Here is a 19,228-nt window from a genome sequence, read left to right on the forward strand (position 1 = left end):
TCGCGCTCCCGCCCTCTCGGCGGCGCAGCCGCGGATCGCTGTTGCATGCTGATCCGGGGAGGCGGCGGTGGCGAGCGCTCCGGGCGGATGCTGGCACTCAGGCTTCGCTGCTCTCTGGATGCTGCTCAACTTCTAGCCCAAGCGCAGGAGCTTTGAAGTCATTTGTCCCTCTTCGCCTGGATCGACTTCTTATTTTGAGATTTTGGGCATTGCGGTTTACGCAGGAACCTCAGTATCGCTTTTCCCACCTCCCTTCCTCTTTCTCCAACCTTTGGATGCGTCTCTGCTGGCAGATATAAAGACCCAAGTCTTCGCGGTGGAATTTCTTAGATGGACTCGCGGGGACTGGCGTTATAAAGCATGTCACCGTAACCCCGTCCTCGTCTTTGTTTATTTTTTTAAAAAAAGTTCTTTTGTTTTCAATTTCTCTTCCTTCCCACCCCTTCCCCCAACCAATAAATCACCAAACTGTTACCTAGCGGGCTGGTGCCTGCCTCTCTCCCTGAACTAGGTGGTGCGTCTGCCAGAAGAGGAGCTATGTTTGAAGAGCAGCCTACTCCACCCCTCTCCTCTCTGGTCCCTGAACACCACCACACACTGGCATTTTGAAAAAAATATTTTCCTCCAGGAACTGAGCACCCCCAAGCCCTACCCCCCGTTTTTTTTTTTCTTCTTGAGGAATGGAGCTTCGCAGAGGTTGCGTTTAGATTGAACAGTTCACAGCGGCGGGCTGCTGCTGCCGCCTCTCCGAAGAGCTCGCGGAGCTCCCCAGAGGCGGTGGTCCCGGTGCCTGTCTGGATGCGGCTCTGAGTCTCCGTGTGTCTTTCTGCTTGTTGCTGTGTGCGGGTGTTCGGCCGCGATCACCTTTGTGTGTCTTCTGTCTGTTTAAACTTCAGGATGGCTCGCTTCGGGGAGGCGGTGGTCGCCAGGCCGGGGTCCGGCGATGGAGACTCGGACCAGAGCAGGAACCGGCAAGGAACCCCCGTGCTGGCCTCGGGGCAGGCGGCCGCCTACAAGCAGACGAAAGCGCAGAGGGCGCGGACTATGGCTTTGTACAACCCCATTCCCGTCCGGCAGAACTGTTTCACCGTCAACAGATCCTTGTTCATCTTCGGAGAAGATAACATTGTCAGGAAATATGCCAAGAAGCTCATCGATTGGCCATATCCTTTCTTACCCACCATAACTCCCTCTCCCCCTTTGCATTTCTTCGGGTGAAGGGGGGTACCTAGCATGGAATGTATCCCCCTACCCCCTTCCTGGTGCCAATTTGCCCCTTTGCTGAAGCGCACTCTTCGGTGCATCTAAGGGGCAAGCTTGGTGCTGTGGAGACCGGTTTGGGCACTAGTGTTTTTCAAGGTAAGACTTTGGGTTTTTTATTTTTCCTATGTGGAAATCTCTAGTGTCCCTGGGTGCGTCCCTTTCTGGGCTGGGCTTTGTCTGATTCCCAGCCTCCTCCCCACCCCTACTCCCTTCACATGCCGCCCTCTACATAGATTGGGTTGCCCCAATGCTTCCTTTCATAATCAATTCTCATTTTCCTTTCTTTAAGCCAGCCACTCTGCCCATATCCCCACCAGCCAGGAGACGCTGCACTGTCTTCCTGTATGGAAATCAAGGCTCCATGAGGGAATTTATCAGTTCGGAACCTCCCAGGGCCAAAACCTTGTATACAGATAGACAGATGAATAAATAAAACAGGCTTTTGGCTGGGGACTCAGGTAACTCTGGGGACCTAAGTTTAAGTTCCACTGAAAGTGGCATGAATGAGTGTCTGTCAGGGGAGGTGATCTCTGTTGCCACAGCTCAAACAGCTCAAACTTGGAGTTCTCCTCTCAGCCAAGGAAGAACAGCGCATCAGGCCCGTCCTTTCCTTGGTCCTTGGTTGGGTACTCTTGCTTCTTCGTGCTTGGCCCAGCTGGTTGCTCTCCCAGTATCCAGGATCCAGGTGGATCTCCTGGGCCTGAATTCATCCGCTGAGGCCAGAAGTGTGCATGCAGTCTCTCTCTCCGTAGCTCCAAAGGAACTGCTCTCCCCAAAGCTCTGGTAGGGGCCATCTCTGATGGTGGTGGTGTCAGAGTGAACAGACATGGAAGGAGCTTCTTTGCAGGTTTAATCAAGTGCACCAAATGCAGGCTGCTGATTAGGCAGCTGGCTGCCTTGTTCTTCACTAAGGATTGGACGCCTGGCAAGGCCATTAGGAATTGGGGGTGATGAGGTAGTGAAGGGGATTAGTGGGAGGCAAGCTAGTGGTCTGGTGTTAAATATGGGGATGGGGTTGGAGACATGGGACTTTGGGAGGGAGATTTGGGAGGGCTGCACCTGCAAAGAAGGCCCCCTTTTTTCTCCCCTATTCTCCCTCTTTCCCACCCCCACCATCCAGGTGTGCGGCAGTGAGGCAGCTGGAGCTGACTTGGGTCTCTAGTATTAGCCAGACACGCGGCTCACTTCCCACAGGACCTGGGCATCTCCCTTCTCCCCCAACCCCAGCCTCTGGCCTTCCCCTCCTTCTTCTCTAGTTCCCTGCCTCAGCAGCTCCGTGATTGGCTGGCACGTGGTGCTTCTAGGCAGCACCCCTCATTAGAAACGAAGGAGCATCTCTAAGCAGATATTCTTCCTGCTGCTGTTCGCATCCTCCCACAGCCACCCCTGGCTGGGCTTCTCCCTCTCTCCTCCTCTCTGCACCCCTCTCCCCTGTTCCACTCCCACAGAGTGATCCTGGGCCATCCATTGCCTGAGTTAAACGTATCTAGCTAGGGAGAAGGTTTCGGGCGGGGGAGGGGTCGGGTCCCTGCAGTCACGCCTGCCGGTGCGCTGCACAAAGCGGACAGATCTCATTGTGTTGTGTGCTGCGGCTGCAAATATTCCTCTAGGCAGTCTACGGATTTCCCAGCTGGGCCCTCCTTTCTCACTTGGCTTCTACAGTTCTCTAAATCTTCCTATCCACCAGGTGCTGCTTTGCTGTGCTCCTCTCTTAGGGACGTGTTTACTCAGGCGCCCTCCCGTTTCTTTGCGGTAGACAAAGCCGCCCAACCACCCCGCGGGTGGCAAAGTGTGCCAGCAGCCATCGTTGGCACCTCGGACAGCGCCGCTGAAACTCCCGGTGGCCCGGGGCTCCCCAGTTACCCGGGTTCAGCACCTCGGGGTACTTCCGGCCGGGCCCAGGCTTAGGGCTGAGAAACCAGGAACGTTTCCTACACCACGCGGTCATCTTTTTTCACGTTTTCTCTTCCGCTGCAAAGACACCGCCTTTCCACCAGGCGTTGCGAGCGCGCAAGGTGGGGCTGTGAGTTTTACGCCTCCCTTTCCTTGTCTTTGGCCAGAATGGACCAAAGAGAGTCAAACAGGAGACTCTCGAGAGAGTTGATTTCGGCGTCATGCTCAGTGCCTTGGCCCCAAGCCCTGTCCCAATGGTCTCTTCTGTCTGCATAGTTGGCAATTTCACAGTGGTTCTACAGCATGTAGGCTGTGATAACAGTGTTCAGAGAACATCTGCTAAGGTGTTTAGTGGAGCCCTGTTGGAAAATGTAAAATACACCATGTACAATGTAGTTGACTAATATATTCCTTCTGGTGGTGACCATGTGGAAACATTGGGCTTCCTGGGGAAACGCACCTAAATTCCTAGTCTCACCTTCCTTTCCTTTCTAAACATCCAACTTCCCAAATAATCTTGCTTTGTCTTACTGGGAGTCAGTCTGGGTAGTGGTTGCCCATAAAGTTTTGGAGCTAGGCTGCCTGGGTTCAAATCCTAGTTCCTTCACCAGCTCTGTGACCTTGAAAAGTTACTTCATTACTCTGTGACTCAGTCTTCTTATCTGTTAAATGAGGATAGTAATAATACTGGGAGAATTAAATGAGTTACTATATATAACGTGCCTAAAGCATTATCTATTTACCCAGTAAACACTAGTTGTTATTATTAATGGTGTCTTTCGGAAATTTCAGCATGCTTGAAGTGGGGAGGGGTCTTAGTTCAGGTGAAGTCTTCTAGATTCTTGCCTCTTAGAGCAAGGAGCTGCATCCACATCACCTGGGAACTTGCTAAAAATTCAGAATCCTCCACTTCAATCCTGCTGAATCAGAATCTACATTGTAATAAGATCCCTATGTGATTAATATGCTCATTAAGTTTAGGAAGTACTTCTTTGCTCTTTGTAAGTGCCAGATTTTTAAAAAAATTTTTTAAGAAGGGAAGGTTGTTCAGTTGTTCAGAAAGCATGTCAAGACCTGCTTTCATATCGACATATGCACATTTAGCATGCTTGAGGATTTTGTTTGTATTACAATACCTTTTGAGATTTACATTTTCATTGCCTGCAGAAAGTCACTGTAGGACAAGGGGGATAATGTACACTTCTATGTGCCACATTAGTGGTCTCATCATGCTGTGCATTACTGGTCTTTAATCATGTTTGTCTAAAAAGATTGGTTAAATAAAAGGAGTGGTTTAATTTATGCTTCTAGGATCACCCTGACTTGGAGGGGGAGGGTAACCTTATCCAGTTATTAATAGGGGAGGTCTAGTTCTTATGGGAAGAAATGCTCAAGATAACCCAGATTTGGCATGAAAGATGGTGGCAAGTCAACAGCCTACTCTGAATGTGTTTCATTTTTCTTGGAAGCTACATCTGCATAGGGAGATAATTTTATTTTCTTATGGCACTTTCCTCTGCAGTGGATACCATACTCTTTTTAAAAATGCTAATGTGGTTTAAAATGTGATGTTACATTCTATATGATTCCTCCTTTTCTTTTTTGCTCATCTAATAGATCTTCTCTGGCAGTGGGCTGTTCTGGGTGCCCTTCCATGTTCACTGTGCTTCACGCTTACCAGCTCTCACTCTTTCATGCCCAGGGCCAGTTACCCTGTGGGCATACAGCACCTCTCATGTGGTTTGTAGAATGCCCCTCACTTGTTTGAACTTTTCCAGGTCACGGGTATGAAGGGAAGACGTAATGTGTCTGGCTTGGAAACTCTATGCCAGAGTTGGACAATAGGATATGCCCCCCACACCTCCATCACCTTGGTTGTCTCAGCAGGGGAGCACATGTTTTGTGTGGAAATGAACATGGCTTACAGTAGGAAGGTCAAATATGTTTGCAGCCCTGAGATATTGAAGCTCATCGCAATGAACCTGTGGACATTAATCCATGATTTCTTATTGTAGAGAATTTCATTGTATCCCCAAAGCACTCTGGCTATGGATCAGAGGTTGTATGCTTTATTTTTATGAGTCTCCCATTATAAAATGTCCATTTATTTTGGAGGATTTTGGTGAGGATTACCAAAAGTTTTAGTTCTTTTTTTTTTTTGAGACGGAGTTTCTCTCTGTCGCCCAGGCTGGAGTGCGGTGGTGCCATCTCGGCTCACTGCAAGCTCCGCCTCCTGGGTTTACTTTCGACATTCTCCTGCCTCAGCCTCCTGAGTAGCTGGGACTACAGGTGCCCACCACCACGCCCAGCTATTTTTTTGGTATTTTTAGTAGAGTCAGGGTTTCACCGTGTTAACCAGGATGGTCTCGAGTTTTAGCTCTTAAATTTCCCATTTTGGTATCTTCTTTTCTTCTGCTTTTGTTGTCTATAAATATACAGCACATTGCAGGATAGTAGACTAAGGTCCTGGTAAGAATTTCAAGTTTGATGTAACTGTAGTGAATCATGAGACAAGATGCCTTGATTAGGGAAGACGATGGCAGCTAACAAGGATGAAATCTGTAGTTATATCCTATGATCAGATAATGCAGAAAGGCTTCATATCTTCTGTGTACCTGTGCACAGATGCAGATGTTGAAACAGATAGTGACTGCAGCTGCTACTGGAGCTGTAGGAGAAAGGTCTTCATTTTCTGAGCATCCCAGGACAATCTCTGAATTGCCTGTTGGCTTTGCTTTTGATATGAAGTGTGGGTAATGTTTCATCTGGAAACCAGGCCATGACTTGTTGTGGGGACCATTTGTAATTGGGATGCAGCCTGGAAAATGAGTTGGAGTGAAGGAGTTTGACAGAAATGAAATGACTTAGGATAGAGACAAAAATATCCTCAATATGATAGTTTTGTCTGTTGGTTTGCATGTCATTATTTCTCCACTTCCCTCCCCTTGCTGTTTCTGCAATAGGCGCAATGCATGCTATGAATTAAAGGAGGAAGAGGAAAGTAATGAGAACAGGCCTACTTTTTCTTCTTCTGAAACATTGAGACTCTGAAATTATTAGCTCCATCCAAAATTACTTATCTCTTTATAGCATTGCTGTACAAAATGTAGGTGTTTTTTCCCCCTCAAACTCTGCTGCTTTCCCCCTTCTTTACAGGAACATCTGGTTTCTTTCAATCTTCATATTCTTAGTGAAAATAAAACTGAGTGAAGCTTTGCTAAGCTCTCAGAACTCTTGCAAACCTTTAACTACGTATGTTTGATGAGCAGGTCAACCGCCTCCCTTACGTCATGCACAGGGCTGCCTGGAAAGCTACAGCTCACCAGACACCAAAGCCCAGATGTGCAATCCAGTCCATCAGTGGTGACTCCGCTGATCTTATTTTGCTTATCACTGACCACAAAGACATAAAAGAGGAAACCTGAATGCAAGTCTAATTAATATCCTTTTATTCAAGGAAAGAGAGAGAGAGAGACCAGGTCTTTACTTTCTCTTTCTGCCCATCTTTTCATCTTTCTATATTTCTGCCTCTCTCATTTTTAGGTTCAGCCTTTGTGAATAATTCATTATATGTGTGGGTTTTTCCTAGGATTTTCAGAAAAGGAAGGTGATTTGTCTTCCTCTTGGATAAGATTATTAAGGTCTCTCACAGAGGGCCAACTTCAGAAATCTACTTTTTCTCTAAGACCTTTGTTTTCTGCAGTGGGACTGTCACACAACAGAAAGGAAGCTGGGGAGAGATCTTGTAACCTGCTTTTTCTTGTCATTTTTATGATGACTGCCTCCTACCCAGTCCTGTTACATTTGAGTGTCCCCAAAATATGCAACTACTAGCCTTTTCTACTCAGAGGCCATGGTTAAGTGGAAGGTACGTGTCGCTCTGAATCATCTCATCATCTTGGGTTTTCATACTGATAAATGCTAAACGACTAAGCCAAGGAACAGTCCTCTGTAACCATTTCTTTTCAAATTCCAGTGTGAATTTTTGTAGGAATTACAGGGAGCAGGGGTAGTTATGGGGACCAGGCGTGGAGATTAGTGTCTAATATTCTACCACCACTACCACCACCGCGATGTGGCTTCTAAAGCAGTCCCTTCCAAAGAGGGATAGAAACATGTTAGTTTTCCCAGGCCTTCTAAACATGCACAGAGAGGACGCCTGTGTGGTGGGTTCACTCATCAGTCATGTTTTCAGCATCAATCTTAATTAAGGACAGAAGGTACAGCACAAAGTTTTTAGACTCCCCCAACCTCGTGGTTTCTTAGTGTTAAGCTTATTGCAGGGAGATGTTTGTGGTGTATCTTTGCTCACTGAGCACCCCAAATATGTTTCCTTATAAACCTTGATGAGCCCCAGTGTCCTCATCTCTGGAAAGCAGGGAGCAGCTAGAAGATGTGTTCTTATAAGGTGAAGGTGGGCCAGATTAAGGGGAACAGCAGTGAATGACTTTAAAATGTGTCAGTTATCCAAGACATCCTCCCTGCTGCCTCACAGAGCAGTGGGTACTTCTTAGGAGCTTCCTTTATTGTATTTTGAGCTCCAAATTTGTAGGACTAAATAGTTCCACCCTTAATCCTCTTACTTATTAAAAAAAAAAAAAGGAGCCTCAAATAGACCCATTTGTAAAGCAGTAGTTAATCCCAGAAGCAGGTGGGTGGGGCTTGGGAATGATATGCCCAGCCAGGCTTCAGCCACGCTCCAGCCACGTGAGGCTTCAGAGAGAGGCCCTGCCTGGCACCTGTGCCAAGTGTGGTTTTTTTTTGCCTGTGGGTGGTTAATTTGAATCACTGTTGCAACTCTGCATAATCTTGAGGCTATATATTTTTGTGTGTGTGCTGCATTTGGTCTTTTGCTGCATTTTTGCTGCATTTGGGCTGCATCGGTTCTCTTCATCTCGGGAGAATTTAGAAAGCTTCTTTCAGATATATGCCTGAGCTTTCCAAAGACTTGTGTCATTAAAGGGGAATGTCATCTTTCTTCCCTTTGTGGGAGGGATAAAAATGATGTAGCTGGACAGTGAGTAGCAGGCTAGAGGGGAAAGGAAGAAATGCTCTGGTGTAGATCATGGATGGAGCCTTGATGATGCTCAGTCTATGGTATCATTGCTGAGATGCAGGACATTGTGCGTGGCCTTCTGGATCCAGAGCAGAGGGTCTGGAAACCAGCAGTAGGAGGAAAACTAATTCTCTCAAGTCTTTCTCAGCCTTCGGCTTAGCTGTAGGTTGGAAGTTTTTCAAACTTTCTGTGCCTCTTTCTCGATTTCCACACCATTGTCTCATGGTACTGGTCAGAGCCAAAAAGCATGAAATGGATTTTCAACAGTCACTCACTAACGTCTTGGCAATCTCCAGCTATGTTCTCCTGGGAACTGTTTTGCTGCTTTTCTGTCAGCTACCATTCCTTTCAGCAGGTGATTTCCATCAACATCAAGGCTAATTCCTAATTTAGTTCCTTTGTGTTGAAGTCAGACATAGGTGGTCTGCCTGTTTCATCTATACTGCTGACTGTCAACCTGTGTCTCAGAATCACCTGAAGGACTTGTTAAAATACAGATTACTACCCCCTATTTCCAGAGTTTCTGGTTCAGTAGGTCTGAAGTAGGGCTGGAGAATTTTCATTGGTTGCAAGTTCCCAGGTGATATTGATGCTGCTGGTCTTGGACATCATGCTTTGAGAACCATTGCTATACGTGATTTTGTTATCTGCCTGGCAATGCCTTTCTAGGAGGCCAGTATTACAAATTGCTGATGCATTTCCTCATCCCGAATTTCTCTCATTTACCAGCTAAAGCCCTGCTGCTAACAAAGGCTTATGCTTTGGGTTTGGGTAGTGAGGAGGCTTTAAGATTTCTCTAACAAAATGCTGATGACCTTGAGAGCAGGGACATATTAGGCAAAATATATGCCATTATCATCTTTGAGTTAGTTTATGTTGTTCTTTCAGGACTTATCACTGAGAGCAGGCTCTTCTGAGAAGGGACATGCCCCCATTTAATTCCAGCACCTAGCACATGCTGGCATATGGTGAGCATTCTGTAAACTTTTGTTGGATGATTTATATCCAAATTGGCTACTATTGAGTTAACAAGCATCAACAAAGTGCCTTGGGTTGCCCTGACCAGGACCTGTAAGGCCAGGTGTGGCCCTAGGGAGGGGACAGGAGGTTGCCAGGAGGTGATGTGAGGGCAGTGGATGGCTGGGAGGGGGGTGAAGGGTCATCACATGGGAATTGGGAGGCTGTAAAATACAAGATTTAGCTACTTCATAATTTTCCTCAGGATTCTTTCAGTTTCTGTATTGCTTAATGCGGGATTTCTCACTGTAAAAAACAAAACACAAAAAACAAAAAACAGGGTATTTGTTATCTGGCATTTGTTACATGGAACCCTTTATTAATTGGTATATAGTATAATGACAATTGAGATTGTAATGGTGTCAGTCTCACAGGTATCACAGAATGTTGGAGTGCTTTCTGAATATTGCCAATGAAGCATTCATTGCATTATATCCAACACAGTTCCAATGGTGTGTGTACTTAATTGTATTTTGAGCTTTGTGTGATTTATAATTCATATTGATTATATAAGTAGCTCATTATCACTTTTTTTTTTTGTTAAATTAACCAAAGTGTTCTTCTCCAGCTATACCAGATGACAGAGGAATTGGTATGTTGTTCTAGAAATCAGCCCTTTTAGTTTTAGAAATATTATAGGACCTGGAGGTGACTCATGGTGCAATTGTCATGTATCAGGTGATAGTAAGAACAAAGTCATTATTTCAAAAATGGACTAATAGCTCAGCAGGCCTTAGATTTACTGGGGAAGTTCCCCAGCTCGTAAGCTGGTATTACATCTAACTGGGTTTGTTTGTTTCTGTAGGCTAACATTGAAAATGAACCACCAAGATTTCCAAGAGAGCTTTCATAAGCATCTCAGCAAGAGGTTGTCAGATGATACCTTCCCCAACTTGACTCTGAGTTATCCAACTTTTGTGCCTTGGGCTTATTTTCCTGCTCTTTTTTACTCCCACTTCCCTCCTCCTTGAAGGTCAAGAGATGTTGAGCTCTAAAATGATTCAGTTGTAGGGTGATGGTCTTTAGGTTCTTAAGAGTCAGTGTGAAACTCTGTGGAACTTTAGAGTATGACCTGAATAAGTATCTGAGTAGTGACCTGAGTAAGTGTCTAGATGGCATCTAGATGACTCTTTTTGGAGTGTTGGGACCATTAAGTCCCATCGTCTCTAGTACGGTGTTTATTCATTTGCTTTCTATATTGGGATCACAAATCCTACTGACATCTGGTTGATGCTATAGACCTGTCTCTCCTGAAAAATACACATACAATTTTGCATTCAATTTTAGAGGTCTATGAGTCACAATTCAAAAACATCTATCCTGTTAAAAAATTCCCATGATTTGGGATGTTAGGATGCTGGGCTATCAGGAGTAGTGATTCTCAACCAAATATCAAAGGCTTTATAAGCAAGTATGACAGGAACTTTATATAAAGGAGCTCGAAAGATATGGTTGCACTGGGCTGTCAGCCAGGCTGCTGTGAAAGAACACAAACATTCTAACCAAAGGGCATGAATTCAATACAGAAACTCTTTCTACATCACTGTGAAAGATGACTGTCAAGCTGGAATACTTCCAGTGACAGGGTGCTCTTCTGTTATTAAAAAACTTAAGATATAGGAAGTGGAAATATTCCTCCTTATAGCTTCCATCTGTTCTTTCCCCTCCTGTTTTCTGTTTTGTAAAGCAGTGTAGACTCAATCTACTTCCTTTCACTTGATGATCCTGTGACATTGAACAGCACTGTTGGTGGACTTTTGGTGATGATAGACATGGCTCTTGGCACATGTGGCCCTTAAGGACTTGATATGTGGCTAACGTGACTGAGAACTAAATTTTAAATTTTACTGACTTAATTTTAGTTAAGTTAAATTTAAATAGCCACATATGGCTAGTGGCTACTGTACAGGATGGCACAGGCAGAGGGGATACATGGTGAGTCAGAAAGCTTAAGCTTCCCTTTGGTTCTGTCATTCGTTAGCTTTGTAACTGGGCAGGGTCTTCTTGGCTTGGTGTGCAGTGCTTCTCAGGAGCCACCCTGCACATTGCCCCAGCTTTCCTTGACCACTGTAATCACCGTCTCTCCAGCTGCTTCAGTGGCTCTTCCAGGCCTCCATGCCTTTGCACTTGCTGCTCTTCCACCTGGAACGAGTCTGGCTTTAAGATTATACTCAGAGGTCACTTTCTCTGTGAAGCTTTCCTTGATTTCTCTTGGCCGAATAAGACCAGCTTCCTCCTTTGGGCTTTCATAGGGCGCCTTATTTATTACTTTGTTGTAACACATACTACATAATTTTAGTATTTGTTTAAAATCCCTGCAAGGGTGGGGGACATTATCTAATTACCAGATAATAAGGCAGTGCTTATTAACATCAGCATTTAACACATTAGTTTGAATTAAAATACTTTTTAAAGTTTTTAAATTTTTTTTAAAGAAGTGGCATTCTGTTTCTGACTTGAGGTAGTCAGCTAAAATCTCTGGATCTTTTAATATGAATTGATGACGGAGTTAGTTTTCTCTTACTCTGTTCTCATTCAGTTTAATTTTTGAATCTAGATTCAGGACTCTGTGTTTATATCAAGTACATTTTATCTCCTTGCTTTTGCTCCAACGATTTATCCTGTAGAGATCCTTTTCAACTGAGAACAAGGAACGAAGATTCATTGAGCATCTACCACATTTCAGGCTCTACTTCAAACAAGTGTATTATCCACATTTTAAATATGGGGAAGGTGAGGCTAAAGAAGATTAAATCACTTGCCCAAGGTCACCACCAGTGAGCTTGAACCAAGTGGTCCGAATCCAAAGTTGAAGTGATTTCTACACCACACTGTCTATGGACTGTGCTGTTTCATGGGTGAGCTCCCCACCCTGAGTGCTACGTCATCTGCAGATTTATAAGCGAATACTTAATGTTTTCATTCGAGTAATTGATAAAAAATATATTTAGAATCAGGGACCCCCTTTCTGCTTATCATCAGTGTATCAGTCAGTGTGCGTTGACTGTTCAGCTTTTCTCAAGTATTCTGAACTGTGCTTTAGCCTACTGACATTTCTGTATTTTGTCTGTAAAAATATTGTGTGCAATATTCTTGTCACATGCTTTACTGAAATCAGTACACACTTTCATGACTGCTTCATGTCTACTTGAAGCAGGATGTAGCATCTTGGTTTCTCCAAAGTCCACCTTAGGTATCATTTTCAGAGACTCAGGCAATATTTTATTTCTTTCTTAGACAATAAAAGTGTTGTGTTCTAGATCTCAGGAGTCGAAAGGATATTAGATATCATCTAGTCCAATGCCAGTTGATGAAAGCTTCACTTTAGAGTTCAGGATTTACCAGTCTCTGCATGGAAACATTAGGGTATGAGGGTGTCGTTATTAAAAACATGACCTCTGGATTCAAATCTCAGTATCACCTCTGCCACTTCATAGCTGTGTGCCTCAGGCAACCTGCTTACCCTTGCGGTGCCTTGGACTTTTCAAATGTAAAACAGAGATAGTAATTTGCTTCTGGGGTGTATCATAGGATTTTTGTGAAGGTCAGAGGAGATAATACATGCAAAGTGCTTAGAACCATGTTTGGCAAATAGTAAGCTGTGAATAAATCTTGGTTATTAGTATATGGTTAATCTCAGATACATAAACATTAAACTTCTGCAGCTCTGTTTTCTCTTTCCAACAATGCTGTCCTACCTCCTCTTGGCTGTTACAAGTTTCTAACCTGAGTGCTGCCAGATAATGTTTACGTGACCTTGCATTGGTCTCATTATCTCCCTGAGCCTCAGTGTCTTCAGATGTGAGGTGGAGGTCACTTTCCCTGCTTTGCCTACCTTATAAGACTGTTGCAAGGTTAGCATTGGCTAATGTGTATGAAAGCCCTTTGCAAACATATTAGGTATTAGTATTAGTGTTAATGTTGATAGAGTTTATAAATATATAACACTTATTGAACATTTACTATGTGCCAGATTACTGTGCTAAGTGCTGCCCATGAATTATTGCATTGATTCTTCACGACGATCCTACAGAGATAGGCATTATTGTTTTCTGTCTTTCATAGTTAGAAGGATTAAGATGTGGAGAGGTTAATTCATTTCCCTGGGATCGCCCAGTAAGAGCTGGAGGCCTGGATCAGAGCTGGTGCTCTTAATCACTGAAGCTAAATAGTCTTTTCCACAAGCCTTTTTTTCTTCCTTGTCAAAGTTACTGGGTTTACATTTTTTAAAACAAAATGTAAAATATCTACATCGAAACCTGTTTCCTTTATATGTTTCTAATGCTGATTTTATACCAATATTGTACCTAAGGACACGTTTGGATTTACAACCAGAAAAAGTATCTTCAGGAGCAATAATGATGCAGAATTTTCCCAGCAAGCTTTTGATAAAAACAGATAGGATATTTAAAATGATCTATAACCTTAAACAAACTCACTTGGTTTTGTCTTTGTTTGAACAAAAATGATAGCAAAAAATTTCAGATGGCTTGATGGATGGCATGTAGAAGGATCCACTTTAGATCCTTGGTATCTGGGCAGATTTTCCTCCTGGCGGTTGCCAGCTTCCTGGCTAAATACTTCCTGTCTGCTTAGGTTTCTTGGGTATTTAGGGCCTCTATGTTTGTTCTATCAGATAAGAGAGAAAAGATTGGAATTCATGAACTGTGGAGGAAGCTTCTGAAAGGGTTAGCGTGCTGTGGGGGGAAGGGGAAACCTCCATTGCTTGGGACTCTTGGAAATTTGCGTAATGAGCTTGGTGAAGGTCCTCTGCTATGGTTATTAGGGGCATTTTACCTGTGGGAAATGTTTACTGGTGTGGACAAGAATGGAGAATTAGGATGCACCACTTGGCTTCTGGAAACCAGACAGAACACTCAAAAGAAATTAAGGAGTGGGCCTAAAAAGTTAAAGGAACTGCCTCTCCTTTCTGCTAACTTTGGATTGTTTTTGCATGGAAATTTGTATTTGTGAAATAACTGAGCCATATGGATGCACAAGGATGCATGTGTTCTTCTAGTCTGTTGATATGAGGAGCAGTTGAAGGGTGTGGGCTTGTCTGGAGGTGGGGTGAGTAGGTGGATGTGGTAACATGAGGAGGGAGCAGGTCTGGGGAATATGGGCCTATGTCAATCCGAGGATCTGGGCATTTTGGCAAGAGCACCCTCCCTTCTCATAGAGAGGTATTTATTTATTTTTGAGATCACCATCTGCCCCACCACTTCCCCCCACCTGAAGTTCTATGGGTAAGGATGTTACATCTCTGGGTAACCTCTTTCCCTGGCGATGATTAAAGAGTAACAAATGCCCACTCAGAAAGACTGTACAGGCTCAGAAAGACTGAGCTCATTTCTGTCACAAACATCAGTAGACAGGCTCAGGAGAGCAAAGCAAAGGAATAGATTCTAGGAAATTAGAACTTCTAATAGCTTTCTATACTTCCACTGTGAAAAAGGCTGGGTGCAGAACACCCTGCATAATCACATGCCTTGCTATTTATCTTTTTCTCTTACCTTCGTGTCTTTTTAATCATATAATTTTGCCACCATTCTATAGGGACCCCCCTCCAGGCCTGGAGAGCTTTCTGTTCCTCTATATGCATCCTTGAGAATGGATGAAGGAAACTAACCTTTAATGAATGCCTATTGTATGCCAGGCACTCTACAGTGTGCTCTAGAGGAGTATATCATTTCATCCAACCCCGTGTGAAATGGATATTGTTCTCATTTTATAGATGATTAGCCTAAGGTCACAGATAGATGTGGTCTGACTGGTGCCACTGGCTGCTCTCTTTCAGTTGTTTCATTCTGCCTTGGGTTAGACCAGAAGACCAGCAGCTACTCTTCCCTAACAGAGTATCTTTTTAGGATGATACTGTGAACTACTTGCATGTATCTGCAGCATCATTGGGTATGAGGCTAACTCATGAAGGAGTGAAGGATCAGTAGATGGGAGAAGAGCAACGATCTCTTTCCCATCATTGTGGTCATCATGAAATGGACCTGAGACATCCTGCCCTGAGTCACTGGAATGCGAGCTTGAGTCAGAACCTGAGATCTTTGCTATTTTGTCTTTTCCCCCACAAAACTCCACTACCACAGTTCCTTTATCACTCTGCAGAGCGCGTTTGGTTTGGAAATGCCAGTTCTCCTTTCAATATTAGCATGGAAAGTCCATTTTCTTTTTTCCAGTTCTCAAAGAAGTCTACCCTCAGTCCTTTCTGTTCTGGGGTACCCACAGTATGAGTCATAGTGTGGAGGTGGCAGCTTTCATGACCTTCTCTTGAAATTTTACATACTGAATGCAGCTTTTTAAGGAAATGAGGGTTGGGGTATAGAGAAACTGCAGAAAGACTCTTATATCCTGATACAGAACATAGAAAAGGCTTATAGTAGGTTTGTGGAAAAGCTGCCCTTTTCCACAATGGTTCACCCCCAGGCCACCATTGTGAGGATTCTAGCTTTTCATTAACTCTATTGGAGAAGCTGCTAGCCAATCCAACTGGTCATGGAGTTCCTATGCTTGACAATTTAGAAGTATTTCCATGGACTCTAGACCCTTTCAAGATGTCCCTGGCTGTGTCAGGATTTCCATTTTGAATGTTATTGTGGGATCTCCTCATTAGTAATTTCACCAAAAATGGCTTCTGTCAGTTGTAATCATGTATGCTCTTTCTTTCTCCTCCATTTCCCTTCCCATCATGTTCCTCATTAGCATCACAGAATACTAGAATATTAGATTTATAGAGAATAAAGTGAAACTTGAATCCAACTCACACTTATCTATAAGAAAACTGAAGGCCACAGAGGTTAAATGACTTGCCACAAGTCTCTCAATAAGTGGCAGAGCCGAGACTAGAACCCAGGGCCCCTAACCAAGTGCCAGCATCCTTTTGTCACATTTTCTCTTCTTTCCTCTGCACCCTTTCTGTGCTCAATCATCTTCCCTCTAGTTCCTTCCTTCTCTTCTGGGGCTTCCTTATCCTTAGCAAGTATATGTTTTTGGTGTTTGGGGCATAGGGGGCTGGATATAAGGATCATGACTAATAAGAAAGGACTTACGTAAGAAAAAATAGGAATGGACAAGAGAAAGATATTCATAGAGGTGAAGCCAACCAGCAGAGATCCAGTGAGAATCAGATACAGTGACTCAGAAAAATGGTTAATGTTCTTCTTTCCCAAATATGTTGCTGGAGAACTTTGTGAAATGATAATATAAAACTCAGTAGGCAGTGGACTTCTACCTAGTGTAAAACCAAGAGCAGACCTCAGCAGATGGGAGAATAGATGGATGCTTAGGCAAGCACTTATCTCAGAATGGTTGCTGGGCTCTTCAGTAGCCCTAAAAAAGGCAGGCTCTCCAGTCTCTGCCTTAAGAGGTAGCTCTTTGAGAACAATTGAGTGCTCCTGGGAAGGAGGAAGCAGCTCAAATAAAAAGATCCTTAGATCCCTTTCTTTTAGAATTCTCAGTTGGAGCTAAGAGACCAGGGAATTTTGTTTGATTATTCTGATTATTCTGTGTATAATAGTTTTCCAAGCTTTTCAGGGCATAGGGCTGAGAGTCCAGAGAGATTTCTAGCCCTGGTTCTAGAAAAATCTCACTCCTTTCCTGGTCTCAGTATCTACATCTGTGAAATGAGTGTGTTGGAACAGTTACTAAGACTCTAAGGTGCCTTTCAGTTCCCACTGTAGTGCCTCTGGGATTCTAGTTTCCATCATTGTTCTCTCAGCTGATTGGAGGACACCATTAACTTTCCTGGTCTCCAGCATTCAAAGCCTGGCTGCACATTAAAATCAGCCTGGGAACTTCTAGAAATGCTGATACCTAGACTGCAACCAAGACAAATTAAATCCAAATTTCTGGAGATAGGACACCTGTATTCTTAATTTTGAAAAGCTTTCCAGGTGATTCTACTGTCCAGCCATGGCTGAGATCCACTGATCTTCTAGACTGAGAGGAGCCAATTACCTGACTTCCTTCTGTTTCTTTTGAGTGTACTTTGATCATGTCTTGGCTGCTCCCTCTCAGTTTTCTTGCAGGCTATGGTGAAATAGCAGGAGCCCCCTGGGTATCTTGAAATTTAGCCTGAGAGAATGGGGTGATTAATTCTTATGTTTCACTGCACTGACAAAGCCATTCACCTGTGGCTGCTTCCCACACACCTCCAGTTGCACAGGTAACAGCCTTCTGTAACGAGGGGGATGGACCAGACATCATGAATGCAGATCTAGCTGAGGAGGCCATTTGAGGCTGAAGGACAGAGTGAGGCTCACCAAGGAGGCCCTTGAGCAAGTGACAAAAGTTGTTGACCTTGCTTCCTACCTGGTTGATTCACCCTTATGCATATGAAGGTTGATCCAGCGTGACTACCATCAAATACAGGAGTCACCTCCTTAACGTCCTTGACACTCCCCTGGGGATGTGGAACTCACAACAAGTGCTGTGCTGAAACTGGCTTGTCCCAGCTCTCGAGCATCCTCTGTGCGTGTCTCTTCCAGACTCCGTGTTCAGTGATGTCAAGATGGTAGCCTGAAATTGGCCATGGAGAGAGTATTTATGCCCCAGAAATTTGCAAATGTTACACATGGGGGCTTTCCCCCCGATGTTAAACATCTATTAGCACAATACTTAGTTTTCTACTTAAGAAGTAGTCCGTTCACTTGTGGAACAGTGGAAGTTCTTCTCTTTATTGCTCCAGATCTGTCTTCGGATGGGTACTCTGCATGTTGGATCTTAGTCTTTGCCTCCAGAATAACTTAAACAAATCTGAGTCCCTTATTGCAAGCTAGCCCTTCAGATATTTGAAAGCAGCTGTGATATATTTCTCAAGTCTTCCCTTTCCAAGCTGAGTATCCCTCGTTCCTTCAACATTATCTCACGTGGTTTGCAGGCTCAGTAGGTGTCTTTGAATGCCAGGGCTCAGTTGCAGAGTTTTCAGAGGAAAACAAACATTCTCCCACAGGTGATCTATGGACTCTTTCACAAAAGGCTTTTCATTTTTCTTATGCTGTCTCAGTTCCATGATGCTGGTGTTGATATGAAGTGGGGTGTAGTCTTGGGTGGGGTTGCTGATTGCACCTCATAGTCATCTTCCCTGAAATGCACGTTGCTGCCAGAACTCTTGATGGGCTCCAGTTCATCAGAGTGTCATCAAAACACAAATTCTCGTTTCTGAAACAGGTAATTTTCCCACTGCTGTTTTGTTTTCTTCCAGAGGCTTTTAATGCTCCCCTTTTCTTTTTTCCCTTTTCTGTAGCATTCAATCATTTGTCTGCTGTTCACCAAAACTGTGTGTTGAATGACAGCGTTTTGAGTCCAGGATCCAGTCACACATAAAACAAATGAATTTGTTAAGACTTATCCAGCTGTCTGTAACTGCAAGGGGCATAGCAGTGGGAGGAGGGAGGGAGCCAGTACTGTCTTATTTTCTCAGAACCAGCACTCCCCATCCTTTGGGAATCAGGGCCCAGATGAGTCTGGAACTGACCTGAATGTTGGTTCACCAAAGTAGCAATCATGTGTGCTTCCTTTCAGTCATTTTATCCAGAGGGCAGGGTCCTGGGAGTCAAATGGGAGCTATTTGGTCTAAAGTAATGAGAATTTGGACTTGGCTTCACAGCCAGCATTAAATGGGTAATGCTTAGGATCTTTTGTTTTGAGTAACTGAGTCCATTGACCTCCATGAGAGAGCAGCAGGATTGTATTGGCAAACAAAAGGCCTTTTGAGGAGTTCTCTGCCTCTTTGTTACGTTCTCAATATTGCTTTATTTGTCTTTCATTCATTAGGTTTTAAGTCTTTAGGAGTAGGTGTGATGGCATTTCCATCTTCTTGACAGCAGGAAGGGGGAAGAGAGAGAGAGAGAGGGATTAAGAAGGAGAGGTATGTGTGTCTGTTCAGGACTGCCTGTCAGATGGTGAATTTGAACAGAGGCAGCTGTTGTCATGGCGATGGCAGGTTGCATCCCACCACCATGGAAACCAAAGTTAAAAAACTGATGT

At 44.1% G+C, this 19,228-nt stretch overlaps 1 protein-coding gene across 3 annotated transcripts in view; it reads left to right on the forward strand.

Moving 5' to 3' along the window:
- The first annotated feature begins 491 nt into the window (after positions 1–491).
- The window catches only part of CACNA1E (calcium channel, voltage-dependent, R type, alpha 1E subunit), a 347,324-nt gene continuing 328,587 nt past the window's right edge, over positions 492–19,228 (forward strand). For all 3 annotated transcript variants that reach the window (XM_011951155.1, XM_011951156.1, XM_011951158.1), the window contains exon 1: positions 492–1,163. In XM_011951155.1, the coding sequence (XP_011806545.1) occupies positions 898–1,163 (266 nt within the window). In that variant the 5' untranslated portion in view covers positions 492–897. The remainder of the gene's footprint in view (positions 1,164–19,228) is intronic.

This window comes from Colobus angolensis, unplaced genomic scaffold (assembly GCF_000951035.1).
Source record: "Colobus angolensis palliatus isolate OR3802 unplaced genomic scaffold, Cang.pa_1.0 Scaffold315, whole genome shotgun sequence".
NCBI lineage: Eukaryota > Metazoa > Chordata > Mammalia > Primates > Cercopithecidae > Colobus > Colobus angolensis.